At 38.9% G+C, this 19,469-nt stretch overlaps 1 protein-coding gene across 19 annotated transcripts in view; it reads right to left on the bottom strand.

Moving 5' to 3' along the window:
- Positions 1 to 19,469, bottom strand: part of LOC130142070 (ubiquitin-associated protein 2-like) — a 92,343-nt gene that overhangs the window by 26,878 nt on the left and 45,996 nt on the right. For 16 of the 19 annotated variants that reach the window (XM_056323497.1, XM_056323501.1, XM_056323498.1 and 13 more), the window contains 7 exons: positions 17,154 to 17,208; positions 15,907 to 16,010; positions 10,417 to 10,469; positions 4,980 to 5,047; positions 2,927 to 3,116; positions 2,057 to 2,270; positions 352 to 617 (listed from right to left, as the gene is read on the bottom strand). In XM_056323497.1, the coding sequence (XP_056179472.1) occupies positions 352 to 617; positions 2,057 to 2,270; positions 2,927 to 3,116; positions 4,980 to 5,047; positions 10,417 to 10,469; positions 15,907 to 16,010; positions 17,154 to 17,208 (950 nt within the window). Of the gene's footprint in view, positions 1 to 351; positions 618 to 2,056; positions 2,271 to 2,926; positions 3,117 to 4,979; positions 5,048 to 10,416; positions 10,470 to 15,906; positions 16,011 to 17,153; positions 17,209 to 17,464; positions 19,202 to 19,469 lie in introns of those variants that run through there. The other 3 variants (XM_056323507.1, XM_056323510.1, XM_056323517.1) reach the window with 2 other exon arrangements.

Raw genomic sequence — 19,469 nt, 5'->3', positions numbered from 1 at the left:
ACCCCCACTTGCCTACAACCTCCTTTCAGGTAGTTAGAAAGAGCAATAAGATCCCCCCTGAGCCTCCTCTCTTCTCCAGGATAAACAGCTCCAGTTCCCTCAGCTGCTCCTCATCAGACTTCTGCTCCAGACCCTTCACCAGCTTCTTTGCTCTTCTTTGGACACACTCCAGCACCTCAATGCCTTTCTTTTAGTGAGGGGCCCAAAAATGAACACTGTATTTGAGGTTCAGCCTCACTAGCGCTGAGTACAAAGGGATGATCAATTCCCTAGTCCTGCTGGCCACACTATTTTGGGTACAAGCTTTTGTATGTTTGTTTACTAAGGACAAGCCACCACTCAGTTACCCACCTTGGATACTGGAGTTATCCTCCGTTTTGGTGGTTTCATCTGTTTCTGCTGAGCAGTCACTGCCTGGTTATCCATAGAGACAGTGGGGAGCTGTAACATTTTGTTAACAGCTGTAGAGGCGTCTACTGGCAATGGCTCTTGGAGTTTTACCTGGGAGGAGGATGACTCCAGCCCAGGAGGAGGAACAGGGACTGCCTGTGTGTGTTGTTGCTGTCGCTGGGTCAGCTGGCTCAGAACTGGGGATGGTTCAGGCTGTGATTTAAAGTCTGGTCCAGCATTGGGAAAAGAAATATAATTAAAGCATTAAATTCTGCTCTTTGCACTTCTAAATCTTTATGAAAGAATCCAGGTGACTTGACACATTCAATAGCTATGATTTTATAGCGTGCAAGTCTCTTTCAGACATCACACAAGTTTCACGTTGAACATTGTCACTGCAATAATAAGACCAGCATTTGATATTATCTACTTTAAACAAACAGCCATGGGCAAGCATTATTTAACTTTCTTCAAATATACGAACACAAACCTATCTATACAGTCACATATCATCACACATTAGGCCTCGAAAACTGTTATGAATTATTTTAATTCAACACTGCAAGTTTCATTGAAATTAACTGCACCAATAAATTGTGATTACTTCCAAGGGGTCTGGAGTTGCAATTTAGAGGTGGTATGAGTTAGGTTTTCCTGCCCCTACAAAGAGGAATATTTTCAACACAAAGTCATCTACCATCTCAATCTGGCTGAAAGAGACACTGGATACTGACAGGTTTTTTTCCCAAGTCTTCCCCTTTTGTATTTTTCAGATGCTGAAAGCCAAGCAGCAGATCAGAGCATTGGTCAACAACTGTAAAAGATCTACAGGATTTGTGATGTGAAGGGTGGTTTTTTTTTATTCAGTTGGTAAAGTACATAAGAAAGCAACTTAAAATGCATATAAGCATTTTTTCAGAATTGCTGTGTGTAAAAGATTATAACTGCTACCAAATTGGCTGCTTATCTGGAAATATACACGAGGTAGATACAAGAGCTAATCACTCTTCACAGTGAAAATACTTGTGGGAACTACACTGCAAAAAGTTTGTTATCATTTTCACTGTTTCTACTGATTTTACGCAGTTAAATGAAAAATCCATACAATTATGAATAGACAAAATAGGTAACCTGCATCATTCTCAGCGCATGTAGACTTCACACTAGGGAAAGAAAACTGAGATGTGATGTACATTATGAAGAAATTATATATAGTACTCATTCAAAATTCATGTAATGGTTAGAAGAAAAAATTGGGGAAAGAAAAAATATTGTACAACCTTATACTCAGCTAGAAGCAGCATAGACACAATGAAAATGAATATTTTCCAGGATTCGTTGAGAAATAAAGTCGCATCAAAGTCCCACTTGAATATTCAAGCACATGAATTCAAAGATTTCATTACACGAAGGTTCAACAACTTCTAAAGATGCAATGATGTTAATGGATAGGCTTAAGTCTATCAAAACTTACTTTATGATATAACATCTATTACCAGCAAGTAAGCATAAAATTTACAATGTTGCAACCAACTGTATTATTAGGATTACAATTTTTAGAAAAAGCTTTTTCTTTAAGGCCATTTTTAACTGTCATTGGCATTAAGAAATCTTGCAGGCTAAGAGAGAGGAAGAGAGAGAAAGAAAACTATGATAGAGCACTTACCAAGCTGACTAAGGACTGAGGACTGAGTAATGGGTGGTTTTAGATCCCAGGATGATGTGGTAGTTGTGGTAGTGGTGGTAGAGCTACTATTGTTTTGGTGAGAGGTAAACTGACCCAATCCTGAAGATTTCAACTGGTCCAAGATTTGAGATCCAGTAGAGTTTGCCAATTTAGAGGATCCAAGTTCTCCAAAGCCAGAACAAAGAACTGCAGACTAACAAAAGAAAAAAAAAAGGGGGAAAGGAGTGAAGTATTAAATAAGTCATTTGAACATAACTATAGGGTCAATGTCTTCAACTGCTATTTGGCAGCAACCAAAACCTCTTCAGTCCTAGGTTACTAACAAATGACCAATAAAAAAAAAAAAATAAAATTCAGCAGTTGTAGCATATGGCCAGATCCTCTCTGGTTATCACAGAAACAACTGCCACCACTGATTGCAGCAACACTGATTTACTTGAATTCACACACCTCAAAATAGCATGCATTTACTAATAACTGAACTGATTTTTCAAAGAATACATACAAGTGCCTGATTTCAAGCCCTCACAAATGATTCAGAAATAATCAGATTTACACGAAGAGCAGTCAAATATGTGCTTGGAAATAACACATCATAGTTTTCTGGCATAGAACTCTTCACTATAAACAAGTGATTTCATCCTAAATCAGCATGCAGTAAACTCATCTGCTCTCTACTCAAAACTTAATACAAGTATTTCATGTAATCCAAGTAACAACTACTTAGCAAAACCAGAGAAAAAAAGTGAGAGAGCATGAGTGCACAAGACAGCAAGTGAGAGAGAGCACACACGTAAAAGAAAGTTTTTTAGCCTGAAGAATATTTAGAAAGCATAAGATAAGTTTTACCAGACTTTGAGGAGAGTAAGAGTTTACAGCATTAGAGCTGCCAGTTCCTGATGCCATCTGGGTGCTCTGCTGAGAATTTGTAAAGACTAGAGCTTGGCCAAAGGTCTGCTGCTGGGGAGCCTCAAATGAGTTGCCTTCTGTCTCTTGGGTAGAAGTCACAGGCTTTTGAAGCAGTGTTACCAAATCTATGCTGTAGGAAAAAAAAAAAGTTTCGCTAGAATAAACATGATTAGGCTGTGTCGAAACTGAGGAGAGCGCTAATAAAGCTACCATACCAGCAACAGAATTATTACTGATTAACAGTCTTCTCGAATATTGCTTGTCTGCCATACAAAAAGAGGTGGAATAGTGTTTTTTGACAGAAAATAAGATTCTTCTAGCTGAAAATTTCCACTAAAGTTAGAATATAAATTATCTTTGCTCTCTTTTCAAACATTATCAAATTTATAACATCATGTATCACATAACTTTTATGATCAGTATAACCAAGTAACTGGAGACAAGTCATAAAAGATACATTATGTTTGAATGGATCATGCCTGCAAGCACATTATATATATTGAAAATCCACATTGTCTGTTGTCCTGGTTTCAGCTGGGATAGAGTTAATTTTCTCCCTAGTAGCTGGTGCAGTGCTGTGTTTTGGCTATGATGTGAAAACAATGTTGATAACACACTGATGTTTTTAGTTGTTGCTGGGTGATGTTTATACTGAATCAAGGACTTTTCAGTTTCTTGGGCCTTGCCAGCCAGAGGGCTGGAGGGGCACAGGGAATTGGGAGGGGACACAGCCAGGACAGGTGACCCGAGCTACCCAAAGAGGTATTCCATACCATATGATGTCATGCAGAGTATGTAAACGGGGGAAGAAGGAAGGAGGGGGACTACGACGACGACACAACTGGCATTATGGCATTTGTCTTCCTGAGTAACCATTATGCATGATGGAGCCCTTTCCTGAGGATGGCTGAACACCTGCCTGCCAATGGGGAGTGGTGAATGAATTTCTTGTTTTGCTTTGCTCACTTGTATAGCTTTTGCTTTTCCTATTAAACTGTCTTTATCTCAACCCACAAGTTTTCTCACTTTTACTCTTCCGATTCTCTCCCCCATCCTGGGGGAGGGGAGCGAGCAAACAGCTGTGTGGTGCTTCATTGCTGGCTGGGGTTAAACCATAACATCTGTATATCACACTGATCCCTTGCTGTTTTTAAAGGGATAAAGTCCTAAATCTGTATAGGGTGGGTATGAGGACAATAAAGACACACATGCAGCAATTGAGTGAATACATGATGACATGGAAGTCACAAGTCCATGTTATAAGGAAAATTTTGCTGCAGTCTGGAGTACAGCAGTACAGCTGTATCAGAATTTTTGGGACCATTAGGCCATCTAGTTTTCAGATCTCATGCTATCCAACTACAGAAGTCTTCATCACACAACTTTAACCTGCTCTCCTGGGACCTGAGGCTAACACAAGCAACTGATTCCATCCACATCATTATCTGCCAGGTATTTGGTGAAGGCAAAGGCAAGCAACAACTGCTATATTTTTGGTTCTCTATCTGAACTCTGTATCATCAATTAAGACAAGTAATTGAGATGCTTATCCAGGAAATTCACCTTCTTGCCAACACAAGTTTTTCTGTTATTTGTCAAAGCACTACATTCTGAACACTTTCTGCATCTACAGGGACAGGCTTTCAATTTTTTGGACAACAAAGCCAGAGCTTCCTCTTCAACAGCAGCAAACTTCTTCCCAGCTACTTTTGTCCTGCCTGTAAGCAGTCTGTGCAGCAGACAGGGTCTTCTCAACATTATGGTTGTTGATTTGGTCAGTTTGGCTCCACTTCCATAGTCAATAACAGGTAACACAGGAACCCACAAAACCAACTATTTGCAAGCAAGGCTCTCGCAATTTTGAAATCAGCTTGACCAGTCTCCGACTAGGGCTGCCCTGTGTTTTAGTCAACATTTTATATGTGCAAGCTCACATTGCTTCACCAAGCAGAAGGTTTTTAAGGTATAGGGAAACAGTGGAAGAGGAGCTTACCTTTGCCCAGGAGTCACATGATTCTCAGCTGGAACAGACGAAGCAGTAAAGACTTTTGTTTCAGAAAGCTGAAAAAGAAGGGGGGAGGTATTTTAATCAAATGCTTGCACTTCAGCACTGTGACGTCTGCAGAAATTCCATCTTGGTTATGTACTTTAAAATAAAAGTCAAACTACTGTTACAACCACTTATGCTGCAAGCTCTGCTTAAAAAGAAGAAAAAAAAAACAACCCATGTAGCCAAACTTCAGCAAAGTCTTCTCCACAGAATCAAGTACCAATTTAATTAGTGTTAGGAAATTTGATCTACTGAACACACACAATGGTATATCAATTTAAGTACATCAGTTTGTGCAATAATTTAACTGAAAAAATATACCAGTAAAAAGTAATTAACATGACAGCTGGTATATCATCAGTGTAAAGATACCTTGTGCAGACATAATTAGGACTCAATAATAGAGCAGCTCCAATAAGTCCTGTTGCAAAAGTCTAATGCATTGCACCATTCCTACTCATTTAATGTATCCTTGTGTGTTACATTTCAGCTCACATCACCAATGGAGGCAGGTTTACACTCAGGTATGTACAGTGAACTAGCATTCGTGGTTCCTTCTTGGCATTTCTGCTAGAGGCAGCAATAACATCTTAAACTGATTGCTCTGCAAGCATGAGTTCAAACACAATAATAAAAGGAGAACTATGTAATTGCTTATACTAGTAGAACCAATCAGATCGTCCACAGCAGAAAACTGTACTGCTTTCACCATGCTGTTCCAACAAAGACAGATACTTGCACAGGTAGCTGGGGAGGGAGAGCTGGTTGGTTACAGTTTTGGGGGGAAAGGAAGTGATTTTGGTTTGTATCAGGGTTGTTTTAGTGTCGTCTTTTTTTTAAATAGCTTTTCTTTTTTAAAAAATAGTAGTTAAACAACTTCCTAGGGCTAATTAATTTCTATGGGCAGGAATACTTGCAAACCAGAATAGGTCTTAAGCCAGTACATGTTAGGTTTAACAAGACAGAGAAATGCATATATAGTGGTTATATATAAAATTAAATTTGCACAAAAACACCTTTAACTACTTTGGTGTATTTAGACTAAAGAATAACTGACCTATTCAAATATTCACAAAGAATCCCTTTAGAATATGACATTTGAATATAGCTCTTCCAGGAAATTATGTATTTTTAATTGCATACATTACTAGCAGCCCAGTTTAAAGAACATCACAAACACGAGCCAATTTCATCTGCCATCCCATGGGCAGCTTTACTGAAAGCATGTATATCCCTGAACATGGTCATCTGAGATTTTCCTATGAAACACTTGATTTAAGCAGGACACAGAAGGGCTGACAGAGCAAATCACTTACTACTCAGAGGCAAAGTTCAGATGTTTCATGTACTCTCCTAGCACCCACTTACGTGCAACACTCATGAAAAAATGAATACCACCACAATTACTCCCTCTATTTCCTTTCCCTTGCTGCCAATACAACGTATTTTAATCCCATCTTTCTGGAATACAACTCTGTCCCATTCATAATGCTGCCAGCCCACAACTGTACTGACTAAAAAGAAAGAAGATTCAGCTCAAGCATATTTGCAATTAAAAAGGATGTTTCTCTATTGTTCAGCCTTCTCCCCACCATACATGTTACTTTAGAACGTGTACTGTACTTTCTGTAGTGTTATGAGACTCCTGCATTATATGGCACAAGGAGGTCAGCTAATGGCATGAGCAGCAGCCTGTGGTCTATAATCCATTGGCTTAATATTAAATTATTTGTAATGTCAACTGTTTCTTATGCTCACGTAACCCAGGATAAGACTAACTGTGGCCAAAATACTGATGCATCCTGAAAACTAAGCAAATCGAGGAGGAGCCTGAGGATGTTTGTGACAATGCAAAAGCATGCTTGACATATGAGAGAAGAAACATTCTCTTCAAGTGAGCCAGCATGCAAAATACAAGTCTCCAGCTACCAGCTTGGCTACATTGAAGTTTACACTACAGCCTGTAGCAAGCTCACTGCTACAAGTTCCAATCAAGCACTTAATTCAGAAGTTTGCTGGGATTATGGCATTTGTCAAAACACATGCTTCGTGCAGCAGCAGCTGGAAAGTTTTATTGTGCAGATGTATTTAGTATCTCTTAGAAGTAGTATTATCAGCTCCTGACAAAGTTATTTATGCTCACTGTACACTATACTTGCAAATCTTTCACTGAGGCTCTGGCATTTTCCCAGAACTGAATGAATAGTTGTGAACCATTTGCAAGCATGGGTCTCACAAGGGTATTTCACTCCATCTGCAGTGAAATTTCTCTGCTTTTATCGTAGTAACAGGAGCTGAAAAATAATTCTCCAATCACCAAACAAACAATATATTTTAACAACTACCTAGCAGCTTCTATGGCCAGTTGATAGCTGAGGGGAACAAGAAAATATACTCCAGCATCCTCATAAAAACTCAACATCAACAAATCTGAAATAACAGCTGTTTTGATATGATGTACTGAAGTTAAAGAAATTTAAAAAAAGTATTTTAGTGGGAGTGTTTTAAGTGTTGCTGCTGTTTCAAATAAAAATTAAACTACCAACATTGTACAGAAAATGTTTGCCTTCATCTTTCTAGCAATTTGTATGTATTGTATTTCTACTCTTCTGACAGTTTCTGTAGTTAATCTTTACTTTCTTCAACCAGAATATGATCACAATTTTAAGAGGAAAGTCCAGAGCCACCTACAGTACCTCAACATTTGTCTGGTCCTTTGTTGTCCATGCCCTGAATATCCCTTTAACAAAATGCAACCTATTTTCACCACAAGTATTTTCCACTATTTAAGAGCATGCTGACAACCTACTATACTTGCTCAATACTCACTACTACAGATAAATACTAGACAGGACTATTAGACTTAAAAAATAATAATAATCTAATCCTTCTTAGGTCAAACAACATTAAATTTCACTTACCTGCTCCTAACTTGTATCTGACTAGGAAACACCACATTTAAACAAAAATATTCTTCAGAAAAACACCTGGTCTTTATCTGCAGACAGCAAATACATAAGCCTCCTTGGTCATTTTAATCAGTATTCATGCTGCTAGAATTGCATATTATACATTTAACTACACAGCTCCATTTTCCAGCCACAGGTTCATAATTATTGTATTTTTCTGCTAGACCAAAACAAGATCCCGTTATATGCTAATAAAATAACCTTTTCAGATTCAGTAAACTAAAAAACTCACTCTCAAGCACCAATTCTATCGGTAAATAGTTTCCAGCTATTTTCCACAACTCTTGTTTTGTAAAAAAAATGAATAATTGGATGCAGTACTTAAGAATCAAGTTCAGGAGAGTCCACATACAGCAATATAGATCAAGAAGGATTAAGAGACAGGGAAGAATGCCTACAGGCAGACAGACTACAATAACTTTTTTTTTTGCCACAGCATCAGCCCTTTAGGAGATCATGCTGAGCTGGTTCTTTTTTCCATCATCCACTACAATCCTGAAAATTTTCCAATTGCTGCTTTCCAGAAAATAGCCCCTTATTCTGGAGGCATGCCATTATTCTTATAAAACAAATGGGCACTTGGCTATATTAAAGCATTTTTCATTTGAACAGGTTAAGTCTAGCATAGGTTCAGATTTTTCTGCATGACTGGCTTGCTTTTAATTGCCATTCCAATAATTTTTGGATTTCCCACACATTTTATTCAGTAGTGATTTTTTCTTCCAAATCACTGATAAAGACACTAGAAGGCATCTGGCCTGGGACTGGATTCCTTTATAGTCCTCCTATAAATGCTCACAGTCAATAATGATCCTCCTACAAAAGATTTATTTGTCAAAATTTGCAAGGCAGATTTTTTTTTGTGATAGCATGTAATTATTTTCAGAACAAAAGATGTAGATCAAATCTCATGTAAGGACATAGTCTATCTTCACAGTTAACTTGTAATTTACTTTAAGACCAAAACCAGGTTTATTTGAAGTGGACCTGTTTTCCATAAGACTACACTGAATGGCACAAGCTGTATTCTTATGCTTTTTATTTTTAAATCCGATGAATCAGTATTTCCTTCCTCCTCTGGGACATTTTGGGCTAATTTGTACACAGATTGTCATTCATTTCATTCACTCTTTCTGAACATAAGCACATGAACAACATTCTCCTAGGTTACAGTGATTTTTCCAGCACTCTAATAAAAATTAACAACAGGGTAGAGATTTCATCTGCTGTTCTTTCAAGATTCATGTGCAAATTACTCAGGTTTAATAAAAAAAATTCTATCCCTAGTCAGCATTGCTCAACACTCCTCCTGTACTACAAATGCTGTATTGTACCAGCAAACGGGCAAGAACAAGGCCATAATTTTTCACTATCCTTAGTCCACCTCTAGCATACACTGCAGAAATAGAGGACAGGTTTAAAAAAAAAAAAAACAGATGCCAGCTTTTGATGGCAGTAACTAATACAGAAGACCTAGGGATTTTAGAGTTTCCTTTAGTTTTCTCAAAAGACACAGCCCTGTCGTTAGGTAAGGACAGAGATTTCATATTTGTTATATGACACATTCACACATTTCTAGGGATAACACTAACATGCCACCCTACAGGATGGGACGAGAAGGATGACTTCTGAGACAATCTCTTACTCTTCTCAAGATGAATTAACGGATGTTCCTATAAAAGATGAAAAACTTCTTAAAAGCTAAGTTTTCCTTTCCATATTTCTTGCTACCTAGTTTGTTTTCTGAACAGATTAGACTTTAATAACCGAAAGTCTAATCACAAATGCAATTCTCACACTTGTTGATCACAAATGCCAAATATTTTGCAGACATTAAGATCTCTTACCTCAAAGAATGAGAGCCAAAATTGTTGTAATACTTCAGACAACACATGATAAAACAACAGGAATGAAGCAATTAAGTGCTAACTTCAGCATACTACTAGCTTTTTTTTTTTTTAATATTATGAAGTAAGCCAAGAGGAACGATTATACAGATTTCAAACAAAAAGCATCAAATGAGGAGCCTGAAGTTGATAGTAAACTTCAGCACTTAATTACATAGAAGTCTTGTGATAATATGGCTTTAAATCCCTACACAATAGTAGGGGGGAAGTATGTGAACAACACCCATCAGCACTGAAGAATTATAATTCACAAATACTTAATTTGGGATAAAACTTAATTTTATCTATGTATTTTCCACCCAACAAAATAAATACTTCTTGATTCAATTTTATTTAAAAACCAAGCTTATCTAAGTATATATTTTAAACAGGAATTACAGCAAGTAACAGTAAGAAATATCATTGCATGCACACAAAGTATTACTTTGAACATTTAGTTTTTGAAGACAACACAAAAACTCTGAAAAAGGTAAATAAACAGTCTATCTAAGAAGGTACACTTACATCTTCATTCCAATCTTCTGCTGTCCATTCCTCTATTGAGTTTTTCCATGCTCCTATTGTAATTTAGGAAAGGAAACAGTTACAAGCTGAAAGCATAGTGTCATATTTCAACCCTTCTGCTTTATAAGCAATCCTGTTTTCATTATTAGTGGAAAACAACACAAGGAGATGGTGGTTGGAAACATCGGAAGCTCTAGAAATTTGCTCTGCAGATTTAAAATTTGGGGAGGGTTTTTCCCCCCCTTTAATTTCTGCTTTCAGAAATATCTTAGCCACTATGGTAGCAGACAAAATTTGTATGAACATGTCTATAACCAGTGATTAATCCCAAACAGTGGAAGAACTTCCTCTTATATCCCCAACGACAGTGAGAAGTTACTCAACCCTCCCATGGGATCTTCCAGTTTCATGCACAAATTCATATAGAGCCTGAACAGAATACAACCACAACACCTGCTCCAACATCCATAATCCTACTTTCAACATAATCAAATTCAAGACCTAAATTACACCTCTGAAGACTCCTTTCCAACCTGTTAACTCTCTCCTCAGGGCAGAACAATCTCAGTCCCTTCCCCTAATAGAGTAATTTTAAGACACATTCAATTCATATAATGGCAGCAGAAGAGTCAGTAAGCTTCCGCTCTAGCTGCAAAACACTTCCTTCCACAACCTGTGGCAGTTTTTGGCACACACTGGAGCACAGCATGCAGCGATGGGAAAACTACAGGAAATGATCCTACAGATGCAAAAAACTGATCCTTTCAATAGCAAACAGCAGGCACAGACATGCAAGAGCAATAAATGGACTGAAGGCCTTGCTCACCAGCATAAGCATAGGGAAGGTTATCCCAGCAACAACCAGAGCTTTCATTTAAACTACATAATCACAAGGAAAGAAAATACTAGAAGCAAAGTTCCTGCTACTATTACCTTTGATCAAGTACAACAGCAAAAGAAATGCTTTAATCACCTCCTTTTACTTAACCAGGAATCCTGAGACACATTCTTCCAGAAACAAGCCCCCTGAAGACAGCAAATCCAGCGTGCACTAATGCCATCACTACATTAGCGCGTTCTTTTGTACACCTTACAAAAGCAGCATCTTAGACAGAGGAGGGGTCAAATGGCACTTAATCCAGTGAGGTGAACAGGCCTACCATGAATATACACAGTGTGGAGAAGAGAGGGGGGTTGTACCTTGTAATCCAAAATTATTTGGCAGGTCCTGAGCAAGGTAACATCTGCTCTGTGTTGGCTCTGTGGAACAATATAGAGTTGCCTGAAACAGCTAGTGCTCACATTTTACCAAACAGCCCCTCTAACCAGGAGGTTTCTACATGGTGCAAAATATTGAGGCATTTTAAAACTAACTAATAATCATATCTGAGCACAGGAAAGTTACTACAATACTTCAAATTTATAGACTAACCCACACATTTCCACAAAAATTTTGTAAGGAGGAAAAGTCCAATGAGCAGCAGTTTTTAGAGAAACCAGTTGATTTTCTTTCCCTTCCCCCGACCAGCACAGAATTCCTTCCTCTGATATTTCTTCTTTAAAGAAATACATCCTGGTATTTGCCCTGCTTATATTTATCTCCTATCAGTCAGAGCAAGGCCTGCCTCTGTAGAAGACTAACCTCATGTTGGTGTCAGAAATCTAACAACAGAGCTCAGAGTCTGCCAAAACAAACAGAAAAAGAGCTCAGACAAATCAAGCTCAGCTTTTAGGTATCCCCCCATCACCTTTGGGAGACCGAACCTATTCAGAATAATACTTGGGACATTTTCCTGATATTCAGCTAAGTGTTTACCTGTTGTTCCTACTTATGAGCATGGTTCTGTGAGTTTGCTCTTAAATACTGAACACAACCCTTCACCCTTTTATTAGTTTACCCAAGCTAAGTTTATTATTGCTTAAACACTCTACCTTCCCAACTCAATCCTTCCAACCTCAGTTATTTCACTACTCTGCATTAAATCCAGTTTGCTAACACCTTCCTCCTACTGATGGGATTTTAAGTCTGATCTTGCTACAAATGTATCAGTTTCCTTTTAGTCCAAAATCCACCACGGCATCATTGCAACTCCATATATCCTCTTCCAGGCCTTCCCCAAGTCTTGCAAAGCATTACAATTTAAGAGTTCTGTTTTCCACTGAAATTATGCTTTGTGTTTTCATGGATCCTTGTCATAGCAGCTTCAACCTAGATAGCTATCTGACTTTTTCCTGTTTCCCTTTGTAACAAGTTTAGTTTTAGAAAATAATAAAGCCAATAAAAAGTATACTATATGTTTTTGGTAAGTCTTCAGCTTAACTATTGAGAACTAATATTTGTGACTAACAACCCAAATCAACAGCTCAAATTTGTAGAACCTGCTTCCAGCCCCCATCCTGTCTGCCACTCCTTCCCCCTACCCCTGCTTCCACCTTCCTTCCCAGCACTCTCTTCTGCTTTAAAACTACTACCCCAGTGTTCTGGTTTCAGCTGGGATAGAGTTCATTTTCTTCTTAGTAGCTAGTACAGCGCTGTGTTTTGGCTGTGATGTGAGAACAATGCTGATAGGACACTGATGGGTTTTTGGTTGTTGCTGGGTAATGTTTATACTGAATCAAGGACTTTTCAGTTCCTTGGGCCCTGACAGCCAGAGGGCTGGAGGGGCACAGGGAATTGGGAGGGGACACAGCCAGGACAGGTGACCCAAGCTACCCAAAGGGATATTCCATACCATATGATGTCATGCTGAGTATGTAAACAGGGGGACGAAGAAGGAAGGGGGGGGACATCTGGCATTATGGCACTTGTCTTCCTGAGTAACTGTTACGCATGATGGAGCCCTGCTTTCCTGGGGATGGCCAAACACCTGCCTGCCAATGGGGAGTGGTGAATGGATTCCTTGTTTTGCTTTGCTTTCATATGTGACTTTTGCTTTACATATTAAATTGTTCTTGTATCAACCCTTGAGTTTTACATTCCTTTCTGATTCTCCTCCCCATCCCTCTGGGTGTGTGTGGAAGTAAGCTGCTTCATGGTGCTTGGTTGCCAGCTGGGGTTAAACCATGACATCCAGCTGCAGCCTCTTAACCCTCAAGATGCTTTCCATCACAAGGCTGAAAGTGTTTCCCACTTGAACAAAACTAAATGATACAATTTTAAAACCTACTCCAAAAAAATCTCTTTCTGGCTCAGGGACTTATTTCTGACATTCCTACAGTTTGTCTATAAGAGAAACACTGTAAAATAAAACTCTTCCTATAATCATATAGACATATTTGTTTTGTTAGTTATGGTGCCTTTTCCATTTACATTGAAAGTAAATCAAGATTAGCAGCAAAAAGGTACTTCGCACCCAAAAAGAACATTCACACTTCGGTAGTTTACTTTAAATTTCCACCAACCAAATGATTTTGCAGGAACTGCCCACACTGATATTCACTCATTCATACCCCTACAAACCATTAATCTGACAAGGGCAGGGAAAATTCCCAAATGCCTTCTCACACCTTCTCCATACCATTCTCCCCAAATTCCCTTGTGTTACTGAAGTTCAGCACAGTTCAGTGACACGTGCACAGCTTAACAGCAAAACCACACTTGGTACCCAAAAAGAAGTTCCACATGTCAACTAGTAGACTCTGAATTCCCACCAATCTGTTTGCTCAGCAGCAAACCCCTCATGTAGACACATCCGTACTCTTACAGGGGTCTGTTTAGCCACACCAAGCTACTCTTACTCCTAGGCAGAATTCTTCCGTTACTGAAGACTGAGAAGATGTCTACAAGAATAGACAGAGGCTGCTATAGGGAGGCACATGAAGGCTGCTATCCAGAGTTAGCAGGGAGGGTCACAAAACATTCAAGCTCACTTGGAAAGTGGAACACAAGTCATTTGTAAGCCACAGCCTTACAGTTGCATTCATTAATAACAAGTTAATTTTCTACCTCTGGTCCAGTATCCTCATGCCTTTCTTTAATGTCATCTTTCTTTAGTTAGTTAACCTTATTTGCCCTGCAATAGTTGTGACAACCTACCTTGCCCTCTGCTACCATACAGCAAACAACAAATTCCCCTAGGAATACTGATATTAAGTCATTAGGTATCCTTCTAACTCATTATCTGATAAACTTACTTGAAACACTAACACGAGTGAAAGTAAGAGGTGCATTTCTGTTTGCACTATAGCACCAAGTAATTTCAAAAGTAATTCCTTGGAAAGATGCCATGATTTGGCAAAAGAACTCCCTTTCAATAACCATTAATATACTTAGGGCCACTCTCCCACACTGGACTAGAAGGCACTCAAAGTGACAAGACAGCTGCTTAATAAGCCCTCATAAACTCTGAGCCTGTTTTTGTCTTCTCTGGTTAAGTGGAAAATGGCTTGTATGAAGTTTAGAAAGCTACATCTCAAGCAGCTCACAGAAGAGCTCAATGGAGCACACCCTGGCCTCCAGTATCAGTCTTTTCCTCCACACTTGACACAGGGGTTGATGAAAAAAATCTTATGAGTAGGCTTCAGCAATGAAGAGATCAGAAGAGTTACCCCTTGCTGGGGTTAAAAAAAAAAAACTTTCTCCTATCACTCAGTGGACAAGTGTGGACAGTAACATACATGAATTTCTCCATCCTGACATAGGGTTTCCTTTTTCTTCACCTCCTGTCACAGAATATGGGAAGCAGCAAGGTATCCTGTTTTCCCAATCACAGACAAGCAGGTCACATTCTTCATTTCTGAATCACCATGAGACCACTGTTAAGTGGTTCCTTTCCAAACTATGTCTGCCTCTTGCCTTTAGCTGGGAGTACATACCTCACACTTGAAACTTCTTACAGAAACACACAGCTGCCTATCCTCAGATGGGCAGACTGCTCTTTTAGCTTCCATTCAAGTGCCTACTCATGCTTTAGTTAATAATTCTTCTCTTCAAAGGCAGTAGATCTTGAAACTCTCCTCCATCCCAGAGACTTACATTCTTACATTCCTGTGTTGTACAGGCAGGGTTGCCAAAGTCATTCCAGTGTCACTGAGTGTATTCGTATTTGTAAACATTTTTCTTTTTTCTTCTTTACTTAGATATTCACACCCCACTATCCAATGTCTGTGGACCAATCACTTTTAGTAGGACTTGCACTCCTTAAACTACATTAGGTGAGCTCTTAAACAGTACTTAAGATATCTAAACAGTTCTTCACACACAAGGTTCTTCCAATAACTCTTCAAATTCCTTTGTCTCTCAAGGGATTGTTAATACTAAATCAAAAAAATTGCAAATTACCTTCCCTTCATTCTAACCGGAGCATCACTCAGGCTACAGCACATGCTCTGCACATTAGTTCACTTTTATAGCTTAACTGTTACTGATGTGTGTCACACAAAATGTATTCACATTTTCAAAAGTTAACTGAACACTAACAGAATGGTTATTTTAACTGCAATTTGCTACAGGACTTCATTCCAATCCTTCTACTTCTTGAAGCATCTTACCAGTTCCATTATCTGCATCATTCTGACCAGTCTCCCAAATCTCTGATTTTGTCCCAAAGCCATCAGTGGCAGAAGACTCTGTATAGTCTGCAGGGTTAAATATCCTAGAGTTTTAAAAGTTAAGAAATGGAAAAGAACACATGGGTCATTCAATGAACACAAGTATCATCATTTTTAGGTTGTGTTAGAATTAACATCAATTTCCACATAATTTATCTTGATAGTTTTGGTTTTAAAATAATTTTTTTCTCTATAGGTAGATGCAGATAAGAAAGGGAGAAAAAAAAAAGAGAACTGAAAAAATTACTGTACAGAGACTGAACTAAACCAACAATTTCTGAAAAAGCAGTTAATAGCATACCTACTCCTCCCAGTCTTATAAAGCATTAGTTTATATGCACAATGATAAGCCCCTCTCAGCTGATAGTTTCTCAGCAGGTGGCTGACTGATAAGAAACCAGTATCATATCCTTTGAGTACCAGACCTGCACAGGAGTCAGAACATCAGTAAGATTATTTCAGAATGCACTCCTGACACCAATGCAAAAACACACAGATGCAGCTAAAAGGTGAGAAAGGATTATTGAAGCAAAACCTCTTTTCAGTTTCTCATCTCAAAATACGAACAAGAAGAATTATTACAGAAGTAGAATGAACCTTCTTTTCATCATGATATCACTGATATTACATTACATAAAATGTCATTAAAGGCAAACACTGAGTCAAAGTAGCAAAGGTTACACTTCTCTGAAACAAGTTATTCCAACAAAACTGAGAACAAGCTTTAGAGCTGCTGCGTAGGGGTCAATGTATGTCTAAACAGCTAAAGCATAAAACCTCAAAAACAGAAGAAAGTTTATAATTGTTAGTTTTTCCGGTTTTATATAGAAATTGGACATCCTACATTACACAAATATTTTTTTAAATTGACCTAGGACTATGCACATGACAACTTTCAGCCTCCTAGGCACTATATGGCTGCTACTGATGGAGAACCTGTTTGTACCTAAGTTTGAGGTATTAACATTGAGTGAACTTACATTAGGTTTGTATAGGTGTGTCTAGTTAGAAATACAGGTTTAAGACAAAAATAATCTATTCATCATCTAACAGATCTGTGAATTTTTGCATCTGCGTTGTTTTATCAAACATACAGAAATATTAATACATACAGTGGCAATACTATCAATTAATATTGCCAGTGAGTTTGATCCTTGCCAAAAATCTGTGCTCCGCATGTTTCTTACCCCATGCCTTGGGCTGAAAACCTCCCCGCTCCTCTCCCTCTGCCACGTCCAAACCCTAGGAGAGAAAACACCATTTAACAGCAACAGCAGGAGCCACCATTAGAAAATACTATGGTTGAAGAAGAAAGCTACCATAGTTGAAGTTAAATATCATTTACTTACCAAGTTTCCACACAGGAGAATTTGTTTCCCTAACACATGCAAGTAAGCCACACTTCATCTAAGACTATGCATTTCAGTAGGATTTGCAATTCTTTGCTGTCTTTTCTGTATCTAGTGAAATAGCTCCAGATAGCAAGAAAAGGACTTACCTAAAGATCCATCTCACATGAGAATGCGATTGCCAAGTCATTAGTGTCCAAAATTTAGTCTTCAGTTTCTCACTCTTGCCTAAGATGCTCTAGAATCCCAGCCTCCCTACATACCCTGATCTCTCAAGAAGTTTTCTGTCACAAACTTTCTCCTTACGGACAAGGAAAAGTGCTCCATTTGTTTCCTCCTCTGACTCAGCCCACCTGTCCACCCCTACCTTCCTGTGCTTTTGCCAACCTGTGACCATGCATTCCTATTCCTTCTGCTTCTCCCTTAATCATAGTTACTGACATGAAAACTACCCAAGTCAAATTACTCAACTTCCTCGTTATCACCCACAAGATTAATTACTATTTCAACAAGTATTTGTTGCCTGAAATTTTGGTTACAGTCTCAGTTTACAAGCTTCTTGATACAGTGAATGGCTTTATTTTTGCATGTTGCATAGCGCCAACAAGACATGAAAATTTTTGTATTACTTAACCATTCATAAAGCACACCCCTACATAAACTGTTAGAAACTTTTTTATATGTGGCATATTTCTACATAGTTTTGGGGTGGGTTCCCCCCCCCCCCTTTTATGACCTCAATAACTGAGGCTTTTCCAGTTAGTTGTAATATTTTGTATTACAAGAACAGGAGAAGGTCAAAAGCCGCACACTGAGAACAAAGCAATGTTTATTTTAATGACAAAATTATGTGGGAATTATAAGTCACCAAGCAACTACAAGATCACCAGAACACAAAAGTTATAATCCTAAATCACCAATACACTGGTTGTTCAAACATCAGAATTACCCATGATAGGCTGTTTGGATTTGGATAAAATTACCCCTTATTTTCAGGGGACCACCTAAACTGAATAAGAGCAGTAGCTCCAGAACATGGTAAAACCAGTTTAGGAAGTTCCTATTTTAATAACTCCCCTCACCACTCATTCTTCCCATTGCCCTAGTTCACTGTCCAAGTTTTAAAAGACATTTCCAAACCTCTAAAATGTCTACTAACTACATTTTTCAAGGACTTCTAAGAAGCATCATAATAGCAAGATAGGTTTACCCACATTTTGATGAAAGAGTTCACCCATATCCTATACAAGATAATAACTGCTAGCTACAAAGGAACCATGGAAACCTGCAGAGGAAGGATTCCCATCTAGCAGCACAGAACTGAAGTCTGACACCAGGCCAGGCCTGCTATCTCTACATTTTCCCCTTTGCTCTCTTTTCACAATCAGTTGGAGAGAAGACAGACGTAGGTTAAGAAAGAGGTAACAACAGATACAACCTGGTAATCACCATCCCTCTTCACCAAGCCCACACATGGAGCTGTGCTCTGCCATAAACAACAGTGCCCCAGACCCCCCTGTACCCAACTGATTATAACTTGGCCTCTGAACCTCCTTGCTCAGCCTACTTATTCTACTGCTTTTCTCTCCTTCGCCCACCTAAAATTCCCAACCTGGGAAGCTGATCCATGGTATAATGGTGTCACAGCTCTCAGATGCACAGAAGTCAGTGCACTGGATTATCTTTCTGCCCAGTAAATAAAAATGAAAAAAATTAAGATGTAGTGGTTTGACCCTAGGTGAACGCTAGGTGCCCACCAAAGCCACTATCACTCCCCTCCTCAGCTGGACAGGGGAGAGAAAAATATAACGAGAGGCTCATGGGTCAAGATAAGGACAGGGAAATGACTCAGCAATTACTGTCACAGGCAAAACAGACTCACAACTTGGGGGAAGTTAATTTATTACCATTCAAATCAGAAGGAAAAAAACCCCACCTTCCCCCCAGCCCCTCCCCTCTTCCTGGGCTTAACTTAATTCCCAATTTCTCTATGTCCTCCCCCTAAGCAGCACTGGGAAATGGGGGTTACAGTCAGTTCGTCCAACGTTGTTTCTGCTGCTCCTTCCTCCTCACACTCTGCCCCTGCTCCAGCATGGAGTCCCTCCCATGGGGGACAGTTCCCCATGAACTTCTCCAATGCGAGTCCTTCCCACA

This window comes from Falco biarmicus, chromosome W (genome assembly GCF_023638135.1).
Source record: "Falco biarmicus isolate bFalBia1 chromosome W, bFalBia1.pri, whole genome shotgun sequence".
Lineage (NCBI taxonomy): Eukaryota > Metazoa > Chordata > Aves > Falconiformes > Falconidae > Falco > Falco biarmicus.
The sequence above is the reverse complement of the archived record's forward strand: the minus strand, read 5'-3'. Positions and strand labels throughout refer to the sequence as shown.